This window comes from Crocodylus porosus, unplaced genomic scaffold (assembly GCF_001723895.1).
Source record: "Crocodylus porosus isolate Cpor-Errol unplaced genomic scaffold, CroPor_comp1, whole genome shotgun sequence".
NCBI lineage: Eukaryota > Metazoa > Chordata > Crocodylia > Crocodylidae > Crocodylus > Crocodylus porosus.
Window position 1 is genome coordinate 8,363,131 of NW_017728923.1, and position 27,372 is coordinate 8,390,502.

General features: G+C 43.6%; 1 protein-coding gene across 2 annotated transcripts in view; it reads left to right on the forward strand.

The window, feature by feature from the left end:
- Positions 1-27,372, forward strand: part of NPRL3 (NPR3 like, GATOR1 complex subunit) — a 64,141-nt gene that overhangs the window by 6,767 nt on the left and 30,002 nt on the right. For both annotated transcript variants that reach the window (XM_019540065.1, XM_019540066.1), the window contains exons 2-6: positions 1,378-1,447; positions 13,293-13,331; positions 18,588-18,717; positions 21,587-21,661; positions 25,739-25,892. In XM_019540065.1, the coding sequence (XP_019395610.1) occupies positions 1,378-1,447; positions 13,293-13,331; positions 18,588-18,717; positions 21,587-21,661; positions 25,739-25,892 (468 nt within the window). The remainder of the gene's footprint in view (positions 1-1,377; positions 1,448-13,292; positions 13,332-18,587; positions 18,718-21,586; positions 21,662-25,738; positions 25,893-27,372) is intronic.

The window sequence follows — 27,372 nt, forward strand, 5'->3', positions numbered from 1 at the left end:
TGCTGCTTTTTTTTTTTTTTTTTTCTTCCCCCAGTGGAGCTTGCCTGCACAAGCTGCTGCTGGGTGGTTCAGTCCCTGAGCTGCAGGAGGGCCCGGTCCTTCCCTCCACAGTGGTGTTGCCCCCCCTGGGGCCAACCTGGCAGGGTCCTAGCTGCACGGGTGCTGCTCCAGCTTGCAGGCAGCTCCTGCTGGATCCAACTCTTCCCTGAGTCCACACGGGGAGCAGCGCCTAGTGGGTTTCCAGCTCACAGGCTCAAGGAAGAGTTGGATCAAGTGTGTGCTGCCTGTAAGCTGGGACAGTACCTGTGCAGCTAGCATCCTGCTGGGGGAGTGCTGCCACTGTGGAGGGAAAGACTGGGGCCCCTTGCAGCTCACGGGTTTGCACAGCCTGATGGCAGCTTGTGCAGGCAGAATCTGCTAGAAAAAAGAAAGCGGTGAGGTGCCTGATCCTTTTTTTTTTTTTTATTCCACAGAGCCTGCCTGCCTGTCCTGTGTCTAGGGGGCAAGGTGCTGGTGGGCCTTGAGCTGCGGGGGGTCCTGGACCTTCCCTCCGTGGCAATGACAGCCCCTGGGGCTACCCAGGTGGATGGTTAGTGGGCGGTACCCAGCCTGGTCCAACTGTTCCCTTAGCCCAAGCTGGGACAGCACCTGCCCACTAGCCAACCTCCCCACTGCCCCGCAGGCGGCCCCAGGGAGCCTGTGGAAGGAAAGACTGGGGCCCCCTGCAGCTCAGGGCCTGATTGGCCCACTGGCAGCTCATTCCCTGGCTCCAGGAGATGCAGGCAGGCTGTGCGGAAAAAAAGGATTGGGGAAGGGAAGGGTGTGCTGTCAAAAGGCTATGTTGTTACAAATGGCTATGTTATAAACTAAACTAAATGCGGATTTGGTTTATTTTACAATGTAGCAAACTCATTTAAATTGAAAAAACCCCTCCACGTGTACAGTGTGACACAGTTAAACCTCCAAACGGCTAGTTTTTGTCACGTGTACAAGCACCTCTGGAGAATTACCACACTCTTTTTGGCTGTGACGTCAATAGAAATGAAACTGAAACTTGAGCAATAATGAGGAAAAGGTTAGAGTCTTTTTTTTTCTTTTTGTTTTTTGCTTACTCTATGTAAAATGCAAACTCCTGCTAGATACTCTGAAAGTTTGTACCTCTTTCTGATTGAGGGCTAACAGCTCCTATTTTTGTTCCTTGGTACCTGTGAACAAAAACAGGAAAGTCAGGACTTGATTCTTATAGTATAAAAAGGAGCAAGATTTTCTGCTTTGTTTTTCAGCCTTTCTTATACATCATCTTTTTAAAAAAGCACACACCTACATGTGTCTGTTTTCACATTGCTTAAATGGCTTTTCTTTTCCTTTCTATGTCAGGTAAACCAAGGAGCCAATATGCTGTGAACAGTGCAGGTGATAATAGAGAGGACCAAGAAGGAGACTCTAGGTAAGAGAATTTCTTCTCAGTCATAATTTTTAAAAGTATGAAAATGGGCCTGGTTTTACTTGCTGGTTGAGTAGACAAGTAAGCATGTGTGTGTGTGTGTTGTACAGTATAAACAATCTGCAAAGAAAAGCTTAAAAGTAAGTTCCCCACAGACTGAAATGCAGGATGAACCTACATAACTGAAATGTCTCATGAGCTGGAATCCTAGTTTTCTGTTCAACATGGAAAAATACAGTAAAACCCAGATTTTCTCATTTTAAGGAGAAAAATGCTGGAAATGGTAGGTTTCCCCTTGTAGGCTGCAGAGTTCCAGCCTGCAAGGGGCTGGGTTGTGCAGGAGGAGGGCAGTCAGGAGGGCAGCCAAGGTCCCCCAGGGAGGACAAGAAATTCTGGGCACAAGCTGATTGAGGATTGGTTCAAGCTAGACATAAGGAAAAACTTCTTTACAAGATGAGTGCCAGGGTTTGGAACGGGCTCCTGCCAGAAGTGGTACAGTCATCCACCCCAGTGATTTTCAGAAAGTATTTTGTCATCCATCTTGTTGGGGTCATCTGATCCCAGCAGTTTTCCCTCCCAAGTGCAGCGGGGCTGGACCTGATGATCTGTAAGGTCCCTTCCAGCCCCTAACAACAACTACGAAACTATGTGCACGTGTGCATGTATGCATGCACATGGCCTCCAGGCAGCCTAGAGAGTAGCTCCCGCAAGTAAGTCGATGGGGAGAGGGGGGTTGAGGCCCACGTAGGGAGGGTGGGAAAGAGGGAGGGAGAAATGGAGTCGGGCAGGGCTGGGGCGGCAGTCTGTTCCAAAACCTGGGGACTCGGACAGGAAAGAAGTTCTTCCTTATGTCCAGCCTAAATCGGTCGTGGCAGAGTTTGTAACCATTTGATCTTGTCATCCCTTGGGGCACTCTGGTGAACAGACGTTCCCCCAGTTACTGGTGAGCACCCCTGATAAACTTATAGGTGGCCACCAGATCACTCCTGAGCCTGCGCTTTTCCAGGCTGAACATCCCCATAGCTCTCAGCCTTTCATCATAAGGTCTGTTTTCCTGACCTCTGATCATGTGTGTGGCTCTCCTCTGGACTCTCTCAAGCTTCTCCACATCCTTTTTGAATTGTGGAGCCCAAAACTGGACGCAGTACTGCAGCTGCGGCCTCACCAAGGCCGAGTACAAGGGGAGAATGATGTCCCGGGATTTGCTTGAGGAGCATCTATGGATGCAAGCCAGTGTTTTGCTTGCTTTACTAGCCACAGCATCACGTTGAAGGCTCATGTTCATCTTGCGGTCAGTCGTGACCCCCAAGTCCCTTTCATCCGTAGTGCTAGCCAGTGTAGCACTGCCGAGCGTATAAGCATGGTGCAGGTTTTTCCTCCCAAGGTGGAGAACCTTGCATTTATTAATGTTGAACACCATCAGGTTCTCATCTGCCCATTTCGTGAGCGTTTCAAGATCTGCCTGGATCACCCTCCTGTCCTTGGGTGTGGATGCTTTACCCCAGAGTTTGGTGTCGTTAGCAAACTTGGCCAGTCCACTTCTGACACCGATGTCCACATCATTGATGAAGATGTTAAATAGTATAGGCCCTAGGACAGAGCCTTGAGGGACCCCACTGGTGACCGCATACCAAGACTATTGGCTTCTGTCAACCACCACCCTCTGGGTCCTACCACGGAGTCAATTGCCCAGCCAGTGGATCGTGGTGAGGTTGAGGCCACAGTTATCCAATTTTGCCAAGAGGTGATCATGGGATACCAGATCAAAGGCTTTTTAAAAATCAAGATATACGACATTAATCTCTTTCCCCTTGTCCAGGTGATAGGTCACCTGGTTGTAAAAGGAAATGAGATTTGTCAAACAAACCCATGCTGTGTATCCCTCAGGATGTTGCCATTGGCCAGTCTGTTAAGAATGGCCTCTTTGATAATCTTTTCTAAGACCTTCTCCTGGATAGTGGTCAGGCTGATGGGCCTATAGTTTGCCGAATCTACTTTCCTCCCTTTCTTGAAGATGGGCATGACATCGGCCTTCTTCCAATCTTCAGGCACTTCACCAGACCACCAGGAGTTCTCAAAGATCGGTGCCAGGGCCTGAGCTATGATGCTTGCCAGCTCCTTGAGTGCCCTTGGGTGTAAATTGTCAGGGCCGGCTGACTTGAAAGTATCCAGCCTGTCAAGGTGTTCCCTCACGAGGTCAGCTTCGATGGAGGGCAAGGAATCTCCCTCACCCGAGCCTCCCTGACCCACAGTGGGTAGGGGCGTCTCATGGGACCGGTGAAAAACTGATGCAAAGTACCCATTTAGCAAGTTTGCTTTTTCCTGAGTATCAGTTGTCAGTTGTCCCATCTGGCTTAGGAGGGGCCCAATGTTGCCCTTGCTTTTCCTCCGGCTCCCCACATATCTAAAAAAGGACTTTTTATTGTCCTTGATGTTTGTAGCTAACTGGAGTTTCATCGCAGCCTTGGCTTTCCTGGTTTGGTCTCTGCAGGTCTGGACCAGAGCAGAGTATTCCTCTTTGGTGGTGGTTCCAGTCCTCCATCCTTTGTAGGTCTTCCTTTTCAGATGCAGAAGGTTTGCCAGTTCCCTGGAGAACCAAGGGGGCTGTTGTGTCCTTTTGCTGGTTTTCCTCTGAGATGGGATAGACTTTGCTTACACATCCAGGATTGCTCCCTTGAGGAGCAACCACTCATCCTGAACTCCCCTCCCCTTTGGGTTGTGGCCCTTTAGGGCCTCACTAACAGGCCTCCTTAGCTTGTCAAAATTAGCTTTTCTGAAGTCAAGGACTTCTGTATTACTAACTGACTTGCCAGCTTTACGGCGGATGGTGAAGGTGATCAGCTTGTGGTCACTGTCCCCCAGCTTCCCTTCGATCGTTATAGGTCGCTGATTGGGTCATCTCCGATTGCCAGTACGAGGTTGACCAGCGCTTTATCTCTTGTCAGTCTGTACACTTCCTGCATCAGATAGAGGTCATCCACGCACGAGAGAAAGCTTTGTGACCGCTCAGATTTGGCTGAGTGCGCCTCACATGAGATGTCTGGGTAGTTAAAGTCTTCCATGACAACCATACACTGGGAGCGCGCAGCCTCAGCCAATTCCCTGGCAAACTCCTTCCTGGTCATGGTCTTGACTTTGGGCAGGGGGTCTGTAGTAGACTCCCACCATAGTATCTCCTGTGCCGTGTTCCCCATAGATTTTAACCCAGGGGGTCTCAAGTCATCCACTGTAGGTGCCAATGTTGGCTTGCAGGGACGCGTAGCTTTCCTTGACATAGAGAGCTACATCCCCGCCCCTTTTGTCCACTCAATCCCTCCTGTACAGGGTATAGCCATCTATACCTGTGGCCCAGTCATGGGTGGAGTCCCACCAGGTCTCTGTTATCCCTGTTACGTCATAGTTATTTGCCTTTAGCAGGAGGACAAGTTCCTCCTGTTTATTCCCCAAGCTCCTGGCATTTGTGTATAGGCACACACGTGTCCCCTTGGGGGCCCTTGCCTTGCCTACAGTTCATTCCAGGGCTGCAGTAGGGGTGGGATCCCTTAAATGCTTTGGCCTGCTGGCATTGCAAAGGTTGCTCAGCGGGCCAGCAGTGGTAGCGGTCCCTCCATCCCCCGGCAGGCTTAGTTTAAAGCCCAGTGGAGGAGGTCAGGCAGTTTAGCTAAGAAGAGCCTCCTCCCCAGTGGAGAGAGGTGGAAGCCATTCCTTTCTAGCAGCTCATTGCCTCTCTCACCAAAGAGTGGGTTGTGGTCATGGAAGCCAAAGCCTTCCCGATGACACCAGCGCTCCAGTCTTTGGTTGACTACCTGGATCCTCCTCTTCCTCCTCAGCCCATAGCCTGAGACTGGGAGGATCGAAGAAAACACCCTCATTCCTGGCCTACAGCCAGTAGTGTGTGGGGCTTGGGGCCCAGGGCTGGAATGCATGGCTGCAGGGTCCAGGTGAGGAGTGGAAGGAGGTGGTGGGGGGTGGGGCGGATCCCCAGCGCTGTGTGCACTCCCCAGGGGAGAGGTATGGGGGACATGTTCCCCCCCAGATTTGTGTGTGGGGCAGGGATGGGTGCAAGCTGCACACTGTGGGTTTGGGCTCCCTGCCTTATTAATGTCTTCCTGGAGCCTCCGTGGCCTAGTGGGTAGGACTGGGCACTGCAGAGGAGAGCGGGCCTGGGCAGGGAAGCTTGGTGCTACAGCCAGGAGCACTGCAGTGCCATGGCAAAGTGCCCCCTGCCTCCCTGCCAGCAATGGGGGTGGCTGCATGGAGTTGGGTTTCACTGGTTCCAGGTGGGTAGGAGTGCCTCACCATGGCAGCGTGGAGCTCCCAGCGGTGGCAGTAAGCTTTTCTGCCTGGCCCTACTTTACTGTGTCGCACTGGGTCTTTTCTGCTGGACTGCAGAGGCCCTGAGGAGAGGGCAGCAGGGCAGAAGCCCAAGGCCAGAGGGGAAAGCCCCCACCGCCATCCCCTATGGGCTTGGCTCTGGCTGTGCTGCCCATGGGGGAGGGGGAGTCAGGCTTCATATTCTGTTCCACCGTAACGGTTGCTGCCTCCCATGGGTGGCAGCCAGGGCTCGGGCACTGCTGCGGGGGGCAGGGGGCAGTGGACATGGGTCCCTGGCCCCATAGCCCTGGCAGCTGGAGGCTCCCTTTGGCAGGGCTGGGAGGGGCAGGGGGGCTGTGGTTGTGGAGTGAGGGTCACCAGCAGGGGCAGAGGGGGCTGTAGGCCAGGAATGGGGGGCCCTAGCAGCAGTGTGAGCCAGGAGTGAGAGGCACTAGCAGTACTGGGGGGCTGTGGGTTGGAAGTGAGGGGCAATGGCATGGGCAGGGCACCGACATATCAGGGCTGCTCAGTGCCACAAAGCAGGTGTGGGGGACGGGTCAGGACGGACACACGTCCTGGTGAGCAATGGGGGCAGGGAAGAGCTCTGATTTTCCATGATAAAAAACCCAAAATCAAATGCCAAATTTATAGATGATTCAAATTTATTTTATTATAGTGATTGAGATACTGGTAAGCTTTCAAATTGCTTTAAGATAGTAAATATATCAATAAAACATTATGTTCAACTGATATCTATGTATATAGTCGGACAAGGTTCTTTGGGTGAATCTGATATCTTTTATTAGACCAACTTAAATAGTTGGAAAACAATTATTAATCAAGCTTTCGGGTTCAAAAACCCTTTGTCAGGCTAAGGAAGTTTCTGCAGTTGGTGTGTGCTCTTCCTGGATGGAATGAAAAGTAAAGAAGCCAGAGGCGGGGCTGGTATCCGTACAAAACAGATAGTCAGTGAAAAGGTAGATTGAGGAGTCAGTGGGTGAGAGAGAGGCTGGTGGGGGCAAGGAGGGGGAGAGAAGGGGGATGAATAGTGGAGAGGTACCTGGGAAGTCAGATGTCAGGCAGGTTATAATGTGTCATAAATCCAGGTTCTATATTTAATCCATGATTTTTAGTGTCCAGGAGGCTGATGAAGTGGAGTTCATAGGCCTGTCTCTGGGAAGTGTTTTGTAAGTTTTCTTTGAGGATCAGGACTGAGAGATTGGAGAGAGAGTGGTTTTCTTGTGAGAAATGTGCCCCCACATGTAATTAGGTTTTCCTGTCTTTGATAGATTTCCAGTGTGCATTCATTCTGGTGCGCAGTTGTTGTTTGGTTTCTCCTGTGTATTTTCCATTAATAAATTAAAAATCAAAGACAGGTATACCCAGTTACCTGTGGGGGCACATTTCTCACAAGAAAACCACTCTGTCTCCAATCTCTCAGTCCTGATCCTCAAAGGAAACTTACAAAACACTTCCCAGAGACAAGCCTATGAACTGCACTTCATCAACCTCCTGGATAATTGACTTAGTGAATTAAGTGGAAGCTCCACACACTTTTCGTAGGATAGAATTTGTCTAGTAGTTGGTAAGTCTTTATTCTGATTTAAAATTGAGAGTCAAGCAAACAAAGGTGGTTATCAGTGATTTCTTTAATGTCATCTCCTATGCAAAGGTTCCATAGGAGCTATCTGTCAAGGCAATGACTGGCAGACAGCCTGAGGAAGGATGGAGGGGAAAGTTCCCTATTTTCCTTCAGACTGTGGAATAAATATAGTCCTGTATTGAACTGGAAGAAGTGTTTTTGCCAGGCTCATCAAGGTGCTTTGCATTACTAGAAATAAATTCAAGATACACTGCAACAAAACAGAACTGAAAGATTTTCTTTCTAGGAAACATTTGGCCTGTTTTGTCACCACTCTTCAAAATGACTTCATATGTATAAATGAAAATGGCCTTTGTTTTTTGATTATTCACTCTGATTGTATTGCTTTTTTCCTACCTAAAGTCACAGTCTTCATTATATTTTCCCATTGCTCATTTGCAATATCAGGTTTATTATTTCTGATGGGGAATAAACCATTACAGTTGATGGGCTCATAAATGTGGACCTACTGAAATCAAGGCAGCAGACGAGAAATTTTACACTGGTCACCATTTTTGCAGGCTTATCAATGGCGAGCACCTCCCTTGCCGCTGATTGGCTAACGGGTCCAGGTGGCCTACCTCCTGCTGCTGCTGGCCGTGAGGGTTTCCCTTCATACAATCCTGTCCTTCCCTGCTGAGTGGTGGAGAGGGATGGGGCCACGTGAGGCAGCCCTCTCGGACAATCAGCAGTGGAGGGAGGAGGGGGCAGCCACCATCTTGGCTGCTCCCCTTTGAGCTGGTGGCTCCTTCCCCTCTCCCCAGTGGGCTGTGAACCAGGGTCACAGCAGCTGCTGGCTCCCATTGTGGAGCCAGAATTTTATTTTAGTAAGTTCCCCCCCACCGTAATTCCCTGCAAAATCACAGAAACAGACATTTTTCACAGTGTTCACGAAAATTGTGAAATTGCAATTTGAGTAGGTCCCTACTCATAGATCCTTAAAACAGAAAGAAGAGTGCTCAGCTGGCTGGAAACCCCTGCCGCTCCCAGCCAGCTGCCCTCTCCTAGGCTCTCCAGAGTGCAGTGTGTGCAACTGGCGTGGCAAGGCACAACGGGGCCATGCACAAAAGCTGCCTGCCACTGCAAGCTCCATGCTGCCCTGGCCACACTTCCTCCTTGTTCATGGGGGTGGTGTACATCTGCCCTGCTCCCATCCCCTACACAGATCTGGGGGGGGTGCAGGTCCCCTCTGCCCCCCAGGAGTGCATGCTACCACTGGGAGCTTGCCCTGCCTGAGCCTGCAGCAGGGGGAAGCTGACTTGTGCTCCTGCTGTAGCAGTCACTGCCTTCCACTGGGGGCAGGGGCCTGCAGACCTAGGTCCCTGGCCCCATAGCCCTGGTAGCTGGGGCCCTCTCCAGCAGGGCTGGGGGCAGGGACTGTGGGTGGGGGGCAAGGGGCACAAGCAGGGCTGGGGGGCTAGAGTGGGGAGTGAGGGACACCAGCAGGGCTGGGGGGTGGCATTAATTTTAACCACGGATTTTGGGATTTTTATCAGAGAATTTGTGATTTATTTTTTTTTATCATGGAAAACCAGGATCCCTCATTAGGGTGAACTGAGACCTGAAAAACATATCTTGCAGTGAGAGACTTCAGGAGGTTAATGTGTGCAACTTCTTAAAGAGGATATTAAGAGGTGATTTGATCTTGGTGTGTAAGTACCTATAGATACAGAAAATCTTGGACAGTAAAAGGCTTTTTAATCTAGCAACCAAAAGCAGGTCTATTCTCCTGGTGCAGGTGCTGCCTGTGAGCTTGTGCACCTACTTTAAAAAATATGGCTCAACTGCTAAACCTACCAGCTATGATCCTTTCCCTTCCTGAAGTAGTATGCTGAATGCTGCTTTTCCATATATTTTTTTTCTTGCTCCTGGGATAATCAGTATTTTTCATGTAACAAAACAGCTTTCCTCTCAAATGCTAATGGAAGGGAAGCTATCCTGTCTGTCAAGTCTAACTGGAGAACTGATGCAACAGCTAGAAATACACCTATGTTTGGAAATAATAGTTGAGAGCAACACCTGATTCCTTCCCATTAGATTACTCAGTGTATTGTTACTGTACAACATATTTTCAAACCATCTAAATGAAGTGTTCTTTTATCAAGTGTAAAGTCATATAAATATTTTTTGTTTTGCTGCTGTCTCACTCAATTGTGAAGGCCAGGTAGCTTAATTTTTTTGAATTTGGCTCTTTTAATAGATTTTAACACTTAATATAATGTAGTATTGTATTTGCATTGGAACATGAACAGCTTTGACCAAAGAGACAATGAAATAGCATACTACTTTTCCTTGGTTAATTCTGCTCAGCGCAGGGGCCATTTTTCTCTAAAGAAAATAAAAGTAATATTTTAATTGCACTCACATGAATATTACAGTTATTTTATAATTCTTGTGCTAGACAAAAAGTTTGGTAAGACATTTTTATATATCAATAAAACTTTAAACTGGAACATACAGCAAGTTACCCATAGTTTTATAGAAAATCCATTACAGAGTATTTGCTCTTAGGCTGCAGTAGTAGCAATGTATAATACGTGTGGATTTTTTTTTGGAAGTGGGGTGATTAAAGGGAGAGAAATGAATGATTTGAATCATTAACTGTGAGATTGTGTTTTGTCCTGGATTAAACGAACCTGATCTTCAAAATTAGATTTTTTCATAATTGTACATCTTCACGACAGCCCTGAAGGATAGAATTAAAGCTCTTTTGGGTACCTTAACTCCTCTATTCCATATCTGTACATAATTGGATTTCTCTTAACCTTGGAGGTCTTTAATTTTCTGGGTTTGTAATGGTGTTTTGTGAGATATTCTGTATTTACTCAAATCCAGGGCAACTCTGAATTTAAGACATGCTTCAATAATTAAGATTCTAGACATGGAGAATTTATATATAAGGTGTAAGTTTCCATGTGTAGAGTCTTAATTTTTGGAGTGTCATCTTAAATTCATTCTTCCCTACCAAAGTGGTGGTGAGGCAGGCAGCGGTGGAGTCAAGTGGCCTGCCCTTTCCCCATCTTCTCCCCATGCCTGTGTACCCATGGTGCCTGTACCCCTTGCCTCCTGCTCCTTCCCATTTGAATCTCTTCCACCTGCACCTCCCCCTGCAGTGCCTGCCTCCCTTATAGTTGGCTCACCTTCCCCCCTTGCATGTCTGTGCCCCCTGATGCCTGTCCCTCCCTGTGGTGCCTGTGCCCCTGGTCACGCACCCACCCCCACCTCCTCCCCCAGCTGTCTGCTCAGCTCCCACTTGGTCCTCTGTTATTCCTTGGAGCATGGAGCACATGCTGTCTCTGGCCCCAGCCTAGCCGTACTTTAGCTGTTTCAAGAGCAGCTTCTTCAGCCCATGGCCTTATGTTGAATTGGTGAAAAAACTCATCTGAGGTTTGAGTAAATACAGCATACCATTCTTGTGCTTATTTTACCTAAAAGACAGTGGTGTATAGTTTTAATTTTAGCTGTATTTTAATAAAGCTTTATATATAAGGACATAAAATAAAGATTTCTCCTCTTTTCAGAGGCAGTTAAACAGGATCATTTGAATAGTGTTGCTAGCAGAAATAAGTTTACCGGGGATCTATCCCTAGGCAGAACAAACTTTTTCTGACAAATGCATCTCTTCTTGCTTCCTTCCTAGCCTTTCATTATTCCCCATTCTTATCTTCTGAGTGATTAACAAACATTACATTATCATTCCAAGTCATGGTGATGGATATTAGCATTATTTGCATAGATGGTGAGATTCTGGCACACAGGTTGTAAATGACTTTTCCAAAATGGTAAAATAAGGCTTGTTCTACCCTTAAAGGGTTACTGGAATAGTTTTGTTGCTTAGAGGCATGAGGAGATGTTTTCACCAACATGGATGAACTGGTGAAAGGTACACTGAACTGCCAGAAACTGGACCAGCAGAACAACTTTTATACACATGTAGCTAGGTTTATCTTAAGAGGTTTTACCAGTTTAAGTGTGCTGATACATATCTGAACTGGGAAAATTGTAATTGTGGAAAAGTAACCAAGCAACCCCTGAAGTTGGTGCCATGAAGGAGCTCCCAAGTCCTAGACTCCCAGGCTTCTGTCCGTTTCAACTGTTGTGAAGCTGGGACAATCGGTATGTGCAAAGATGACTGTCTTAGCTCCAACATTTTGCAGAGTTTAGTCACTAAGCCTGTGTATCATCAAGTTACCTCTTTTTGCCTGAGGGGAATACATGGTTCTCTGCTGACCTGAGGAGACTGACCCTGATTAGTTTGGCCTGGTGTTGGAGCCTCTCTGGAAGTCAACACAGTTTTCTTAACCTCCACTGACACCTTCACCTTTCAGATAGCACAGAATTTATAAGCTCCACCACATGAGGAATATAATCTATCTTCTCCATTTTCTTGTCTTGATTTGGTCTTTGGTTCAGCAGTGGGAGTTATACAAACCCACTGGTGTCTTGCTAGCATCTGGGAGCAATCTTGCTGTGTCAGGGTGTTTCTAGCTGTTGGTTTCATGTATATACAACTCACTGAGTGATAATGCATTTCTGGGCTGTAAAAGTAGCTTTAAAGCCAGGTGGACTGAAGAATGCAAAACAGATTTGTTCTATAATTGAGCTTTCTAGGGCAGCTTTTACTGCAATCTCTTTCTTGGACTGCAGCATAATGCTACTGGTGGTATCATCTCCCTTGTTAGCATTGCCAGTGAGATTGACACATTTTTAGGGGTATGTCTTTTCCTTTACGCCACTTCCTGAAAGACACCTATTTCTGATTTAACCCCTCCACATATATTGTCCCTTTTTAAATTGAACATGTGCCCTTGAGCACATTAGGGCACTGTTTGAGCATCCTTAGGAATCTCCTTTCTGGGAAGTATCTGGCTTTCTATCCCTCCCTTAGTCTTCCCTCCCATATTATCACACTCAATTTGTTACACTTTTTGTTAAGTGAGTGTGAACCCAGTTGGCTGCCGTGGGTGGAAGAAGGCCAGCAAAAGCTTGAGTTGACATTTGATTTCAGTTAGTGTGTAAAATGTGTGGTAAAAGGCAAGCCTGACTTGGGGGTGGAGGGCGGGGACAGTTCTTCAATCAAGCCTATCAACTTTAAGAAATACACTCCTTTTAGCAGAGACATTTTATTTTGTCTCTTTCCCATGGTGTTTGGAAACAAGTTGAAGGTCATTACTGTGAAATGGTGTGTTCTTTGGAGCTTATAAGAATAGCTCCAGCTGAAAACAGCCTACCACATGAAGGTCTTCATGTTCTCTTGCTGAAGAACCTTGCTTAGCCTCTGTATTTTAAAGCTCTCCTTGTTGATTGGTTTCTGTGTCTGAAGCAAATTGGGAGACATGGAAATTGACCCTGCTAATGCTGTGACATTGGATGGACTTGAAAGTGTTTGTTTAATCCCATGGGGAGATGCACTTACAGTATTCAGCAACAGTGGCAGTTCTGTGTTAAGGACCATTTCAAGGGCCACAACTTTGCACACAGTAAAAATCATTCATGATGTCCTGTATCTCAGCTTTCTGGGATGTGCTGCTACCAGCTTACAGAGTGCGAATCAGGAGGGTCTGTGGTATAACACCACAGATGGGTGCATCTCAATGCCAGAAATGCATATGACTATCTGGAAATGAAATTAAGTCATCTCCTCTGCTATTGTCAGAATGTTACTGTTTCTACTTTTGTTAGATAAGCATTAATAATAAAATATGTACAATCCCCTTACTTTATATGAGTGTTTCGTCTTCCCAATAGTTAGCTGTACGGTACAGCTGTTTAATCCTTAATAGTCTATCTTAGTTTTTAATGTTGTATTTTTTTGTATTTTGTGTTACTTTGCCTCCTTTTATTCTTTTGTTGTGTGCTTGTTTTGTGTTTATGGCCATGTTCCCATTTCAGAGAGCAATGTCTTCTAACTGATGAGCAGTTGGTTTCAGGGTAAGACCAAACATTCTAAACAATCACCTCTGTCTAGAATGGCTTTCTTTTCTCACCATCCTTTAATTGTGCTTTGTTTCTGATTTCCATTTTACACTGAACGATTAGATAACTGATTGATATACTAAATCAAAGCATCAATGAGAAACATGTTGCCAAGGTTTCTGCTAGGGAATTTACAAAGATCCTACTAGCATTTCTGTGCTTCCTGTACTGTATCCAGTGGGAGGATATGGATTGTTCCTTTGGAGGTATGGCAAAGTAGGGAATTTAGCAAGAACCCAGCAATGTGTTGGAGAAGGTACAGCAGTTTTTCTTGAGAGCGCTCCATGGAAATTGGGCCCAGGGATTGCACATCACCTACCTTGTATTTGAATTTAGTACTTTCTTTTCAAACCCTAAAACAGTTTCTTTCTGACTAACAATCACTTAGTTTTACACATTAGATTGTACTTTGTCTGACATAATTCAGTGATATATGCTTGCAATGTATGTCCCGGCACAGTGTAAATAAGGAAGGCTGCCTTGCCAATGAACTGTTGTCACAGATTATTTCACCTTCCCATCTTTGAGTTCCTTTGTCTTTCCAAAAAATCAACCTTCAGCCTCATTGGTATAAAACAAAGAAAAGAGTTAGGATCCACAGAAGAGGAGTAGCTCTAGTGTCTTAAAGTGACTGAAGAAGTGGATGTTGTGCATGCTGGGGAAAAGGCTCCTTCTCTGGTACAGGCAGTCCCCGACTTACAGCATTTCGCGTTACAACGTTTCGCATTTACAGTGTTTATAAATTGACACCCTATTTCAACTTTATGATGTCAGTTTCAATTTTACAATGCTTGATCCAATGTGATGCTACGCCAGCGAACAACTTCGCTGTGTTGCACATCTCCTTGGAGAACATCTGTCCAAACTTCCTTGGATACTTTCTTTAAGGAAGCAGACAAAAAGAACCTGCATCCAAGACTCCTGAGAAGACTCCAGCCAAGAACCCTTCAAAAAGTCCAACCAAGAGCGTTTCAAAAAGTCCAGCAAAGTCACTTCCAAAGAAGTCCTTCAAAATCAATATGATTGCTGTTTACAATATAAATACATTAATGTAGCTATATTACTCATCTGTAATTGATTGAGTACAAAATTCTGGGGTATTTTAGTGAAAATAGGGTATCGGTTCAGGAACCAATCTCTCATTTATAACATTGTTTCTTATGAGAAAATTGGTTCCGAGTTACAACGTTTTGACTTAAGACGCAGTTTTCAGAAACCAACTGTGTTGTAAGCCTGAGGACTGCCTGTACTGTATGCCTGTAGGGGGGAAGAACCAGCAGCATACCTACAGGCTGGGGAACTCCCTTCTCGTCAGTGCAGAGGCAGAAAAGGATCTTGGAGTCATTATTGATGCCAAAATGATGGGCCGACAGTGTGGGGATGCAGTCAGGAAGGCCAACCGTACCTTGTCATGCATTCACAGGTGCATCTCCAGCAGGTCCAAGGAGGTGATCCTTCTCCTCTGTGTGTCGCTGGTCAGGCTGCAGCTGGAGTACTGTGTCCAGTTCTGGGTGCTGCACTTCAGGAGGGATGTGGACAACATGGAGAGGGTCAAGAGGAGGGCCACTCGCATGATCAGGGGGCAGCAGGGCAGGCCCGATGGGGCAGGCTATGGGACCTTAACCTGTACAGCCTCCACAAGAGTAGGCTGAGGGAGGATCTAGTGGCCATTTACAAACTAGTCAGAGGGGACCAGCAGGCAGTGAGGGAGTCCCTGTTCCCCCAAGTACTACCAAGAGTGACTAGAAGTAGCTGGCAGAGTCACAAGCTGGCAGAGGGTAAATTTAGACTAGACGTCAGGAGATGCTACTTCACTGTCAGGGCGGCTAGGATCTGGAAACAACTTCCAAGCGAAGTGGTGCTGGCTCCTACCCTGGGGATCTTTAAGAAGAAGCTAGAAGAACACCTTGCTGGGGTCCTTTGACCCTAGTATTCTTTCCTGCCACGGCAGGGGATCAGACTTGATGATCTGCTCAGGTCCCTTCCGACCCTACCAACTATGAAACTATCAAAGGAGAAAATATTTTTTCTTGAGCAGGAATAGCTTTGTTTGAGGGTGTCTTCCTTTAAAAAAAAAATTACTGTTGTTGCTGCCAGTTCAGTTCTAAAGGTTAAAACTTTATTTGTAAATTGAATAAAGTAGTAATAGTGGTATTTGATCCATACTAGTGGTCCAAGAGGTATTATCATTAAGATGTTTACTGTTTCTACATTGATGGAGTTTAAAGCCTCTTCCAGATGTGCAGGCAAATGCGTAATAGGATATGATATGCAATCCACACCATGCACATGGGCATGGCAGGAAGCATGTCCATATGGATTGTGCATCAGATCCCATAATGCATTATTTCCAGTGCAGGGGGAGCCTGATGCAGAGGTCCTGCTGCTCCAGCTAGTAGCAAGCTCCCATGGCTGAGAGGGCTTCCAGCCACAGGAGTACATCAGGCAGGTTGGGAGTCTGGTACGTCCCTGTGACTGGGAGCCCAGATCATTGGTGGGTCTCTCAGCCACAGGGGCACAGCTGGCCACATGTTCAATTAATGACATGATAGGAAACAGCCACAAAGTTATGCATTTTTTGTGGAATAACTTCATGGCTGTTAATCATGTTTTAAGTGTAATGTGTGGCATTGGCGGAAACAACCCCAAACCAGTGCAGATTATGCAGCACTAGTATAACAAGTTCTCAGTCTTGAATCGATGCATAGGTATAAGGCATCATGGGTGACTGGTGCCGCCTTAGTCAGGGGGGACACATGCTTCCCCCCCATGATGATTCAATGACCAGGGTGTGTGTCCCCCCCCTCACCCCCCCACAGCTGATTGCGAGAAGGCCAATTGCTGCGCCCACTTCTGGCAGTGGCTGCAGCTGCTTCTAGGAGTGCAGCAGTGTTCCATTCCCCGGCCAGTACTTGCAGGGGGACACCAGCACTCCTGCCTGCCCCTCATTCTCGTTGCCTAAGCGGCAAACGCAGCCAGTTAGGGGTTGCACTGGCGCTCTCTTGGCGTGCACTTGCACCCCTGTGCACCCCCTATGTATTGCCACTGCAAAGCATCTGTGTTTTTTGTGCAAACTTTGCTTTAAATGGTTAAGCTGTGGAGCCTTTTGTGGAAATTGGTGTACTAGTCTAACTTGGTGATAAAGATAGCATAACTGAGATCAGGCTGCCGTCATGCAGGATCTTCCTCACCAAAACCATGGAAAAAAATGACTTCTCACCAACAGCAATCCTACTTCCTGGTTAGCTCCCCTTTCCACTTTGAAATCTTCAGCTCTTTCTGACTTAGGTCTCACTCAGATTCTCTCTGGTTCAGTGTGAACCATCTAATTAATGCAGCCTGATGGTGCAGAGGTGGGGTTTCCACATTTTGGGCATGTTAACGTTTTGTGTTACTTATTTTAAACAGCATATGTTCTTAGGAACAGTTTAAGGAAATGTTACAGTTTGTCCATATTAACTTCATAAATACATTATTGTGTTTATGGAATGCTGGCTTTGTTCCTACTGGGATTCCTTGGTTAATCTGTATTTCTGGCAATATCCAGTTGCATTCACCAGGAACCTGCCTCCTGTAAATGACAACGCTGCTCTTTGGTGAGCAGATAGTGTCTGAAAAGGCAGTGTGCAAGTACTTCCTCCATAAGTGAGAGGGCTATCTTGATTTTTGTACACCTATTGATTGGCATTGCCAATAGCATAGTCTCTATGATAATCCCTAAAGCCTTTTGATCAGCCAACACTTCTGGTACACACTGGACTATTTTACAAGCAAAAATGGCTAGTTTAATTTCCATTTAGTTAGTATGTTTCTCATTTGTGGGTAAACACATTAAAAGATTATTTGGCTGGACCAGAAATATGTCTTACATTAATTCCTTCTTTAAATACTAAAGGCTCATTTGCTGACAAAAGATAAGGAGACTACAACCCACACCCATGTGTGCCCTTTTTTCTAGGCGATACTATGTTATCTAGGATGGCTGTTTTGGAAAGGGGGATGGGTGACACACTTAAGTACATGTTTAAAAAAAAAGAAAAAAAGGAAGAAAGGTAAATTTTACAATTTTTTTTAAATACTCTTTAGATGTCTAATTGATTTGCTTTGGTTTCAGTGGGACTTCTAAAAGGGCAGTTGAAGAAAGAGCAGTAATAATTCAATGGTGTCTGCACAATCCTTAAACTGAAAAAAATGCATTTCCCACAGTTTACTAAATTAGGTCTTTTTATTATTATCTGAGCATGCTATCTCAGAAAATATGGTAGTGGATACAACATAAAAATTCAGAGATTAGAACTGTATAAGAACAACTGCAATCTATGCAATATTAGAAGGTTCCTGTCATAGCTTTTGTGTCCCATGTTTTAACGGTGAGTGGACACTTGCCATTTCCACCTGTGAGCTCATGGACTACATCCTTTTCTGGTGAATCCAGTAACATTTATGCGGTTACCACAGTATTTTATGGAGAGAGTGCATTAAGAGTGGATATATTTGATTAACTTCCTTAAATGTAGTTTAGCAACTGAAAAGCTAACACTTTGTGACGTATATCACTTCTTTGCAGGCCACCAATAATATTTTGGCCATAGACTGAGTGCATCTCAGAATAATAGCTTTTAATCCCAGGAGTCTTTCCTGCCCAAGTGCAGGGGGGATGGGCCTGGTGATCTGTAAGGTCCCTTCCAGCCCCAACAACTATGAAACTGTGAATGACACTAATGGGTTTAGAGGAGAAGGGACAGACGGCACGAGCATGGTTTTAATTAAATAAAACCAGCCTCTGTACTTGGCTAGTTAAAAGATCTTTGTCTGCTTGAGTGATCAGCTTTTTTGATATCAAGTTGCTTAATAGTTTATTAACCTGCAGCTAAATTCAGGCAATGGTTAACTTAAACTGTTTTTATATGTTTGAAAATAAACTGCATCTAACCTTTCCATATGTTTCTAAGAGCATGTAATTAAATAAGCATGGCACTCCGGTCTTTGTCTTTGATGCCTTTTATTTTATAATTCTGTTGATTTGAGAGATGTTATTGTAAAGGATGTTTAATTTTTATAATTGGCATTTGAGGTGCATAAATCCAAATATGTTGTTTAACATACTCCAAGTAATTCAAATTAAATAAATTTGCATTTCAGCTGGGGGAATATTTGTAGGTGTGTGGGTTTTTTTTTGATGAATATAGTAATATATTTCCACTCTTGAAGGTTTTCAGATGTGATCCTGGCAACAATTTTGGCTACAAAATCAGACATGTGTGGCAAAAAATTTGAGCTGAAGATTGATAATGTTCGTTTTGTTGGCCATCCTACCTTGCTGCAGCATGCCCTGGGACAGGTATGGTAAGAAAGCTGCTGGAGTGAACAGTGAAGAATAGCTTTTTTCTTAGAACTGCTGGGGACAGAGCAGCAACAACCTAATTTAAGAAATTTAGAATCTAAATTGTGCAGTTTTACTGTGATACATTTTTAAAACTATGGTGTTAGAAGTTTTTATTCTCAATTATTTCATAATGTTAATAAGTTTTTATATTGAATGCTTATTCTCATTTATGTTTGTACTTGAAATTTTACTGAAGTAACCCCCATCACTGGTTAAAAGATAATTGTAGTGTAACCAGTCATAGTACTAAATTGGTTGTGAAGGCTCATATTTTTGGAGTTGTTTCAAAAGGAGAATGTTTCAAAGTTCAGCTGCTGCTAGATTCTAATTGTTATGTGTGAACAAGCTGGGAACAACACACCTTGGAAAAACTGATCCAATTTGAAGTTTGGATGAAGCAGCATTACATTTGAAGTGGTTTTGCTACATTTGTATCACTTCCACTTTGCCACATGTAAAAATTAGAACATAACAGTTGCTGTCTTTTTGAAATGGCCCCAAATGTGTCCGTACCCATAGAAACTTGTATAGACAAGTTTTCTGCATCAGAGTTTATTACAGTGTCAATTAAATTTCCTTTTTAGCAGGTGTAAGTCACAGCATGATAAAAATGTTGGAAGCTATCTTTACTTGTTCTACCTTTTCAGGGTCACCAGTGCTAGGGTTGTTTCAGAAAGATCTGTGTTCAAAGTCATATGGACTTTCTTTGTAGACAAGGCCATTTAAATATTTCTAAGCTGAGACTTCAATTTGTAAATGCTGTATGTTGGAGTGGAATGGGCTTTCAGGGTCTGAGAGTGAAAGAATTGCCAAGTAAACAAAAAAAATTTCTGAGAGTGGGGAGCTTTCTACCTTCCAGCTGGACTTGCCCGGGGCTGCTGATGTGGCTGTCAACTAGTAATCATTTGCTTTGGGGTTTGAGGAATTTTTTTTATCATTCCCAGAATCGTGTGGTCTACCCATTCACATTTGTCCTAGCAGGTCACAGATTTGGGGAATGAGGCATAACTTTCCTCAAAACCCGATCATGCAATTGCTTTCATGTCTTCCAGCAGCCCACAAGATGTACACTAGGCTTCTTTAACGGTTCCTGATCAGGTAGATCCTGGCTGCTTATGGCTGTGCCCTTGACTTTTCCCATCTCTGTATTGTCATTCTGTCTCAAAACAATCCCTGTGGTTGAGTGGGAAAAGGCACCTCCCTTATTCTACCCTGGACAAGGGGTGTTACAAAGTCTTATGTAGTTCCCATTTGAGATCAGTGGTAGTACTTCTTTTGACTTGAATAGGAACAGAATTGCTTGTTAAGCCCTTTAAAAAGGTACTTAGGGAAGTGCAACAAGCATATGGAATCTTTTTTACTACTGGAGACCAAATAGGCTTGTTGAAACTTCAGAGCTTGGTGTTGCCCTCTCTTATGTCATTAATCCAAATACCAATGAGTCTATAGAAAACAAGTTTCCCTTATTCCTTTCAGTTTCTGGTGTGGGGGGGAGTTGTTCTTTTAAGAACACTGTTAAATGGTCCTGTTCGTTGTTTGGGGGTGCAGCATCAACTGAGGACTCTTGGCACCTGTCAAGATTATGTTCAAGTTCAGTGTGTAGTTTGTGGGATACTTAGGGTGTGGTTACATGTAATAAAGGCACTTAAAATGCAAGCATCCATGCATTACAGAAGGATATGGCTCCTTTCCCATCCATATGACTGAGTGGTTAAGTTGTGGTTCAGTCTATACTAAGAAAACCAGGCATCTTTCAGTCTCCAGGAACCCAGGTAGCAAGAGGGAAGAGCTAATTAGCACTTTTGTCTCCAGTTCTGTCACTGCTCCCCCCCAGCACAGCTTGATCCCAGGCACCTAGGCTCCTGGCTATGTCTCTGCTTGCCAGCCTTCTAGTGGCAAGTCAGAGCTGTGGAGTTCAGCAGTGGTGTGAAGCCGGGGCAGGCAATTATATCTGGTGGAGGACCGCTTACTGAGCTTTGGCAAGCCATAGAGGGCTGCGTGACAGGCAACCAGGGGCAGATATATATTAATTTTCTACATTTTTTAGGGACCCTGTAGGCCAGCTAGAATGGCCTGACAAGGCCGCATTTTGCCCACCCCTATATTAAGCCTCAATGTGGGACTGTTTAGAGCACATTCTAATTTTAATGCCTCTTAAATTTTCATAGATTCAGTACTTGATAATTGTAATATGTAACAACACTCGTAGACATGTCGCTTGGATCTCCTACTCCATCTTGTGGTGACACTTAGTGGAACAATGGAAATTTAACTGCTACTAAGAGTGAATTTTAGTTGTAGGGTTTTTTTTCTGTACCCCTTCTCTCACCTTAAAATGACAGTTCAGTAAAGGCCACCTTGAAGGTGTTTGTTAAAAAGAATAGATTTTCTACAAATTAGCTGGTGTACAAACAAGAATCTCCTCTAAAGGAATAAATGTATAGGGCACTTAACAGTAAAGTGCAATGAAAAATTAATCGAAATAAGAGCAGTTCTGTTAAATGGTATAAATTTCTGTGTACTAAGGGAAAAAAAATAGTTTTCTGAAGCAGATGGGCTCTCTCCAGAATTCTTCAAAAACACGGTTTTGTGAAATAAGCATATTGATTTAATAAGTTTCTGGTAAGTAAATGGAGAAAACTGAGTAAGTCCATTAAAAATACTAATTCTGAGTTTATGGGTTGGGGTTTGATGGTACGTGTTCATCTCATCCTAATTAATAACATCTGTGGTAATTTGATGTGGTCAGCCTTTATTTTCAGTCCAGTGTTCAAATGCAGTGATCTTTGCTTCTTTATCTGTTTGTTTTTTAAATATTGTGCAGGTATCTAAAACTGACCCCTCACCAAAGAGAGAGATGCCTACCATGATTCTCTTCAATGTTGTATTTGCCTTAAGGGTAAGCATAGTCCATCCTAGCTTATTAAAGAATGGATTTTATACCTGTGTTTCTTGTTTTAAAATACTTATATTTCAGATACCAGTAATATTTCAATGAAACATATTCACAATCTTCTTTTATTAAAATAGAAATGCCATTAATTTGAAATTGTGTAAGAATAAATGCAAAAACACTATCAAATGTGACATTTAAGCTACATAATTAAAATCTGTAAAATCATGTAGTCATAGAAATCGAGACTGAAAATTTATTTCAGCATTTTGAGTCCATTGCATGGGGTGAGTGCATGATTGTTCCCTGCAGGGTATTTTCTTGAGCTTCTTAATTGCCTCAAATGATGAAAGCCTCTTTCTCTCCTGTTTTTTTTCCATAGGCAATTTTTTTCAGAAGGATTTTTTTGATATCTCATATCTTCATCATCTCACTCTGAGTTATTTCTCATAATACAGTAGCTGGTAATTCCTTTCTTTTACTGGTGTTTGCACAGTTTTAAATATTGGTGTGTTTCCATCATTTTGTCCCCTTCTCTCCACATGCTGTCACTGAGGATATTTTTTGTGTTTTTTTGGTATTTAGCCCTTCTAATCAGTCCCTCTATACCCTTCCTCAAATTTATCATTGTCTTGCAAGTGAATGAAAAGGGTTATTTCCTACTGAAAGGGTTATTTGAATTGGATGCATAACCTGTGTACTTTAAGGTATGCATTACCTTAAATGGATTCCTGCAGACCCCTAGGTAATCAAAAGCGTAAGAACAGAGAAGACTATTCGCATACTACAAAACCAATGTAACAATTAGGTGCTTGAGAATGAAAACTAAGTAGCTCTTGACCATCGTTTAAAAGAATAAATGCAGATACTACTCCTGGAGGCTCAGACATTTTTATTTTAAGGAAGGAACTGCTTCCTCTGTGAAATGTGGAATAATGCATGTATTATTTGATAGGTGTGTCGGTGGTGCTTGTTACTATATCTGGATCTCTACATTATTAAAGTTGCATCAAGTACATGTGTGCTTGAAGATCCATGGAGATACCTTTTTAAGTTAGTAAGGGTGTACGTTGGGGATCCATTTGCTAGCAGGACAGTAGAGCCCTAGAGTAACTGTGGGGCTATGATGCTTCTTTAAATGTCTTCCCAACAGATTAGACTGATTGGGCATTTGTGCAAACGTGAGAACTAATGATAGCCCACCGAAAAGTAAACTTTGTTAGGGAGATGAAAGAGTAAGGTAGCTGTAAGTCTGGCCCTGGAATTGGGAGGGCTCCATTTTTGTATGTCGGGATTAGTTCTCCAGGAGTTTGTGGTCTGTTTGAATTGAGAACACTTCCACCTAAGCTCATTATGTCCTTTTCAGACATTCATGATTGAATTTTCAGCTCTTTTCCTAAGTGCAACTATGTGCATGTTCCTCCTCTAACTATTTTCAGGAACTCAGTAGTTTAGTTTTTTGTGTTTGAAATAAATAATCAAGAGAAGGTGTGGCTGTTATGTTTCCGTTTGCTCAAAAATGGCAGAAGAGATTGCCTTCAAAGTAGAAATAATAAGAGAAAACATCAGGAAGAGCAAGACTGGGACAATTTCCAGTCAAGTTAATGGCTTTTGAGAATTTAGGAGTGAGTGAAAATGGAGGTATAAGAGTTGTTTTGTATTCTTAATTGTAGCAGTCACTGAGTCTCAAATAATAAAGCAAAAATTTCCTGACGTGTTCATTTGCAGTGACTAATACATGGTAATGAAAAAGAGACTTAGAAATAAAGATTTTAATACTCATACCTCAAGAATCAAATTAGTCTCAGGTTTTTGGGGAAAATGGAAGTTGAAAATCTCCTTTCCTTTTCTAGCTCAATATTCTGATTCTGATCTGGTCCAAGTTGTATATCTTTTTTTCCTGGATCAGAAGCTTGTGGTTTGATCTGTAGATGGCTTTTTGCTGAAAATGGTATTTGGTTGGGAGTCCCTACTTGTTCTTGTCCTTCCCTTTTCATTCAGATGAAGTCCCAGGTATGCTGAAATAAAGATCTGAGAGTTTTGCAGAAAAAAATAAATATTCACTTTCCTTACAAGCCTTCCTGAAGTGATGCTTCAGAACAATATTGTTTTAAGTTTGAGTCATACTTCAGGTTTTTTGAGTCAGAGCCCTTTGTTGCCCACATGTAGAGTTTATTCCTACTTATTCCCATGTATTTATTTATTGATGTTTTAAAAGGAAAATCTTTCAAATAATGTAGAACGTAGGGTAGGGTGATACCTTAGACTTGGAGAGGGCCATAAGCTTTCCTAGGCAATATAATCTACTTTGTCAGATACTATGAAATAGTATGGTTTTCTAATAGTGTGAGGAAGAGTGGGGGAAGGCACCACCCAGCACCTGGGCATAGAATTTGAACCATTTTTGTACCTTTTTTCCCTTTTTTCTTGTACCTAGTTATATAATAGGGTCTGCATTTATTTACCCCATTCATATATGTTAGACAATCCTGGCTCAACCAGCTGAAATGTAAAAACTGCCATATGCAGGCCCAGTTTTGGATTTCCCATCTCTGGGTTTTTCTTCCTAGCCCAGAGACTAATGCCATAGCATTAATAATGGCAATCGAGCATGGCATTTAAATAATATATATTCAATTTTTGATCACTCTGTGGACTTTGTGATGTACTTTGTCATCTTTTTTTAGTATCACTACGATTCATTTACCAAAATGACATTTTCTGTTTTATAGACAGCTGTGAAGTCTGTGGGAATATGTTCAGCAAATTGAATTTTTTCTCCATGCTGTAGGTTATTGCTGCAAACCTCTCCATGCTATGGGTGGGGATACTTTAAGATAACAGGCCATCTGCAGCAGACAGACACAGCAGGCAAAGGCGCAAATGTAATCAGCAGTGATCCTGCTGTGCTTGAGTTACAGTACATCAACATGTGTTGACTCAGCAAAAATGCTGAGTTCAGAAATGCTGATTCACAGTTTGCTAGTTCAGATGCCAAGTTATCTGTTGGCTGAACCTTCCAGTCCTTTAAATGTCTTAACAGACATACAGCAGCTTACTGCTGCACCCTTGCTGACTTGAAGCAAATGAGCCCCACCTTATCAGCTGCATAGAATTGATAGGTTTCCTAACTTTTTATTTTAGGGCTTTATAAAAATGAAATAGTTTTAATATATAGTGTTTTTGAGGTGTGAAAAACCAGTTCCATTTTCTCTTGGATTAAAAGTGGGATAATGTTTTCTAGGTCTTTAATAGTTAGCATTTGTCATAGTAGTGACTAAAATACTAATCTGCCACATGGAGAGAATGATTTGTGGCTAAGTGCCTACCTTCCTTGTCTTTCCAGTATTTGAATGTATTGATGTTCTTCTGATTTCTCAGTAGCATGAAGTTTAAATTACTTCTAAAAACGTAAAACGTAAATTACTGAAGGTGTGTTCTATAGCTGATCTAGCCTAGTAAGAGAGTTGATAACAGTTAGGTGAATAAAATAGTGAATTTTCTTCATTTTTTGAATTATACACATTTGGAACTTCTGTGTCATATTTTTCATGACTCTTTGGCCTAGTAATATTTATTGGACTTGCTGTTGTTTCTGGTCTCTGTACTTCTGCTAAACTGTTAAATAAATCAAGAGAAATCTCCTTTCTCTTAACACCCAGTTTGAAGGTCGGTCTCCCTGGTAACTGTTAAAAGTAATTTATTTGACTGTTTATCTGGAGATATTATTTTACTTTTCATATATTTTAGAGAGTATAGACAGATATGGCCATTGTTTCACTGTCAGAGAATACTAATTCAAGCTGTTAAAATGCACTTCTTTCATCTGTATAATCCTGTAATTGTACAGGTATAACAAAACTACTCCAGCTTTAACCCTGCTTAGCTCAAAATCTGAGTTGGTGCAATTTAACTAACTTGTAATGCTACAGGATCAGATAGATATAAGAGTTAGATCATAACAGGTGTGGCATACTCCCAAGCAATAGCAGTCCCCCTTGCCTTTCAAAGTGGCTAAAATGTACATTTATCCATACCGAAAATTGCTGAAAAACTGACCAGCTGTTTCTATATTGCATATAGGCCAATGCAGACCCATCTGTGATAAACTGCTTACATAATCTCTCCCGTCGAATTGCCATAGTTCTACAGCATGAGGAACGTCGTTGCCAGTACCTGACCAGAGAGGCCAAGCTGATCTTAGCCATTCAAGATGAAGTATCTGCCATGTCAGAAAGTGAGTTCTGAGCTCAGCTTATTTTACTGAAAGAAAATGTCATAGATCCTCATAAATTAAAACAGTCTGAGAATTTTAATTTTGTACATACTTCTTGTAGCAGCAAGGTAGTAACAGGAATGAAGATGACAGGTAACACAGTGACGTAGTGAAATGAACTTTAGTTTTTGGAGTCTTGAATTACCATCCCATTGGGAGGGATCTTGGACAAAATCAGTTTTTCGTCTTAGCCCAATGTTTCAGGCTTCTGCTGGCTGTCTCGTGGGGCCAGGAAGGAATGTTTTCCTCCCTCTTGTGAATGTTTAATTGGCTTCTGGACTTTTTCCCTCAAGTTTTGATAATTGGCTGTGCTTGAGGTAGGAGGTTTGACTAGGGCATCCTGACAGTCCTTAGAAACCTTTTGGGTTACCTTGTTTAGAGGGTTTTGCTTTTCCCCTCAGGTTCAAATCAATTGCCAAATTAAGGTCAGGAAATTCATTTTTCCCCTGGGTCAGATTTGCAAGGACTATGAGTTTTTCCCTTTTTCTTTAGTGTGAGCATTTGTACCTTCCTAGCATCATCTGAGCGTATTTAATCTAATGTGCTGGGAAGTAGCTCTGGGCTAAAGAATTGCTGCCATTGCAGGAGGACTGTCTTGATCACCTGAATGGAGTGAGGAGGACCAAGTCAGCCAGAAGACCCTAAAAAGGCAGGGAGCCTCCTTGGGCAGGTGCCTAGGCATGTTTTGACAAAGGACAACTCTCAAGGGTGCACTTTGTTAGGGATTGAGGCATGGGTCTTTCTATTACTTCCTTGTTGTGGTTCTTTTAGATTTGGTGCTGTGGTTGTTTTGGGGTAGGGAGGAGGAGGGGGAAGCAATGCGCTTTTTGGAATAGCCACAGCCTCTCTAGGGAGAGGTAGGAGGGATCTCATCTTGTGTGATGAAGGGGAAATGTGAGTGGGTGGGAAAGGGGGGCAGTGGGAAGTGGTTTCTTACATCTGCATGCAAATGTGATTGGGAAGTGTGGTGGGGCTTGGCCAGAGGGTTTGCAAGGAAGCAGTAGTTGGAGGGGTGGGGAGGGGAAACGGTTGTAGTTTTCAGGTTTAGTGGTTTTGTTTGGAGAGTCTGCAATTATTTCCTACCTGTAGGTTGCTTTTTATTGTAAGCTGCTCTGAACCTTTTGGATAGGGTTGACTGTGCATCTAAATACTAATAAAAGCTCTCCCTGTATTGTAGTGGCAGCATGTTGGGAACCCCTTATCTCCCTTGTTTTTACATTGTGGTATGTTATAAGGCAACCTCCAGCCTACAGGCCACATCTTGCTACCCAGAAATGTCATCTGGCCTGCAGGGCTCCCCACGAATCCTGTGGGGAGTCTCATAGGCCATGATCTTGCATGCTAGATCAGACATTCAGGTCAATGCAGGACCTGATCCTGGCATGTGAAGGCTGGGTAAGGGCAGCACAAGGGCTCCAGAGCCTGATCCTAGCTGGGGGAG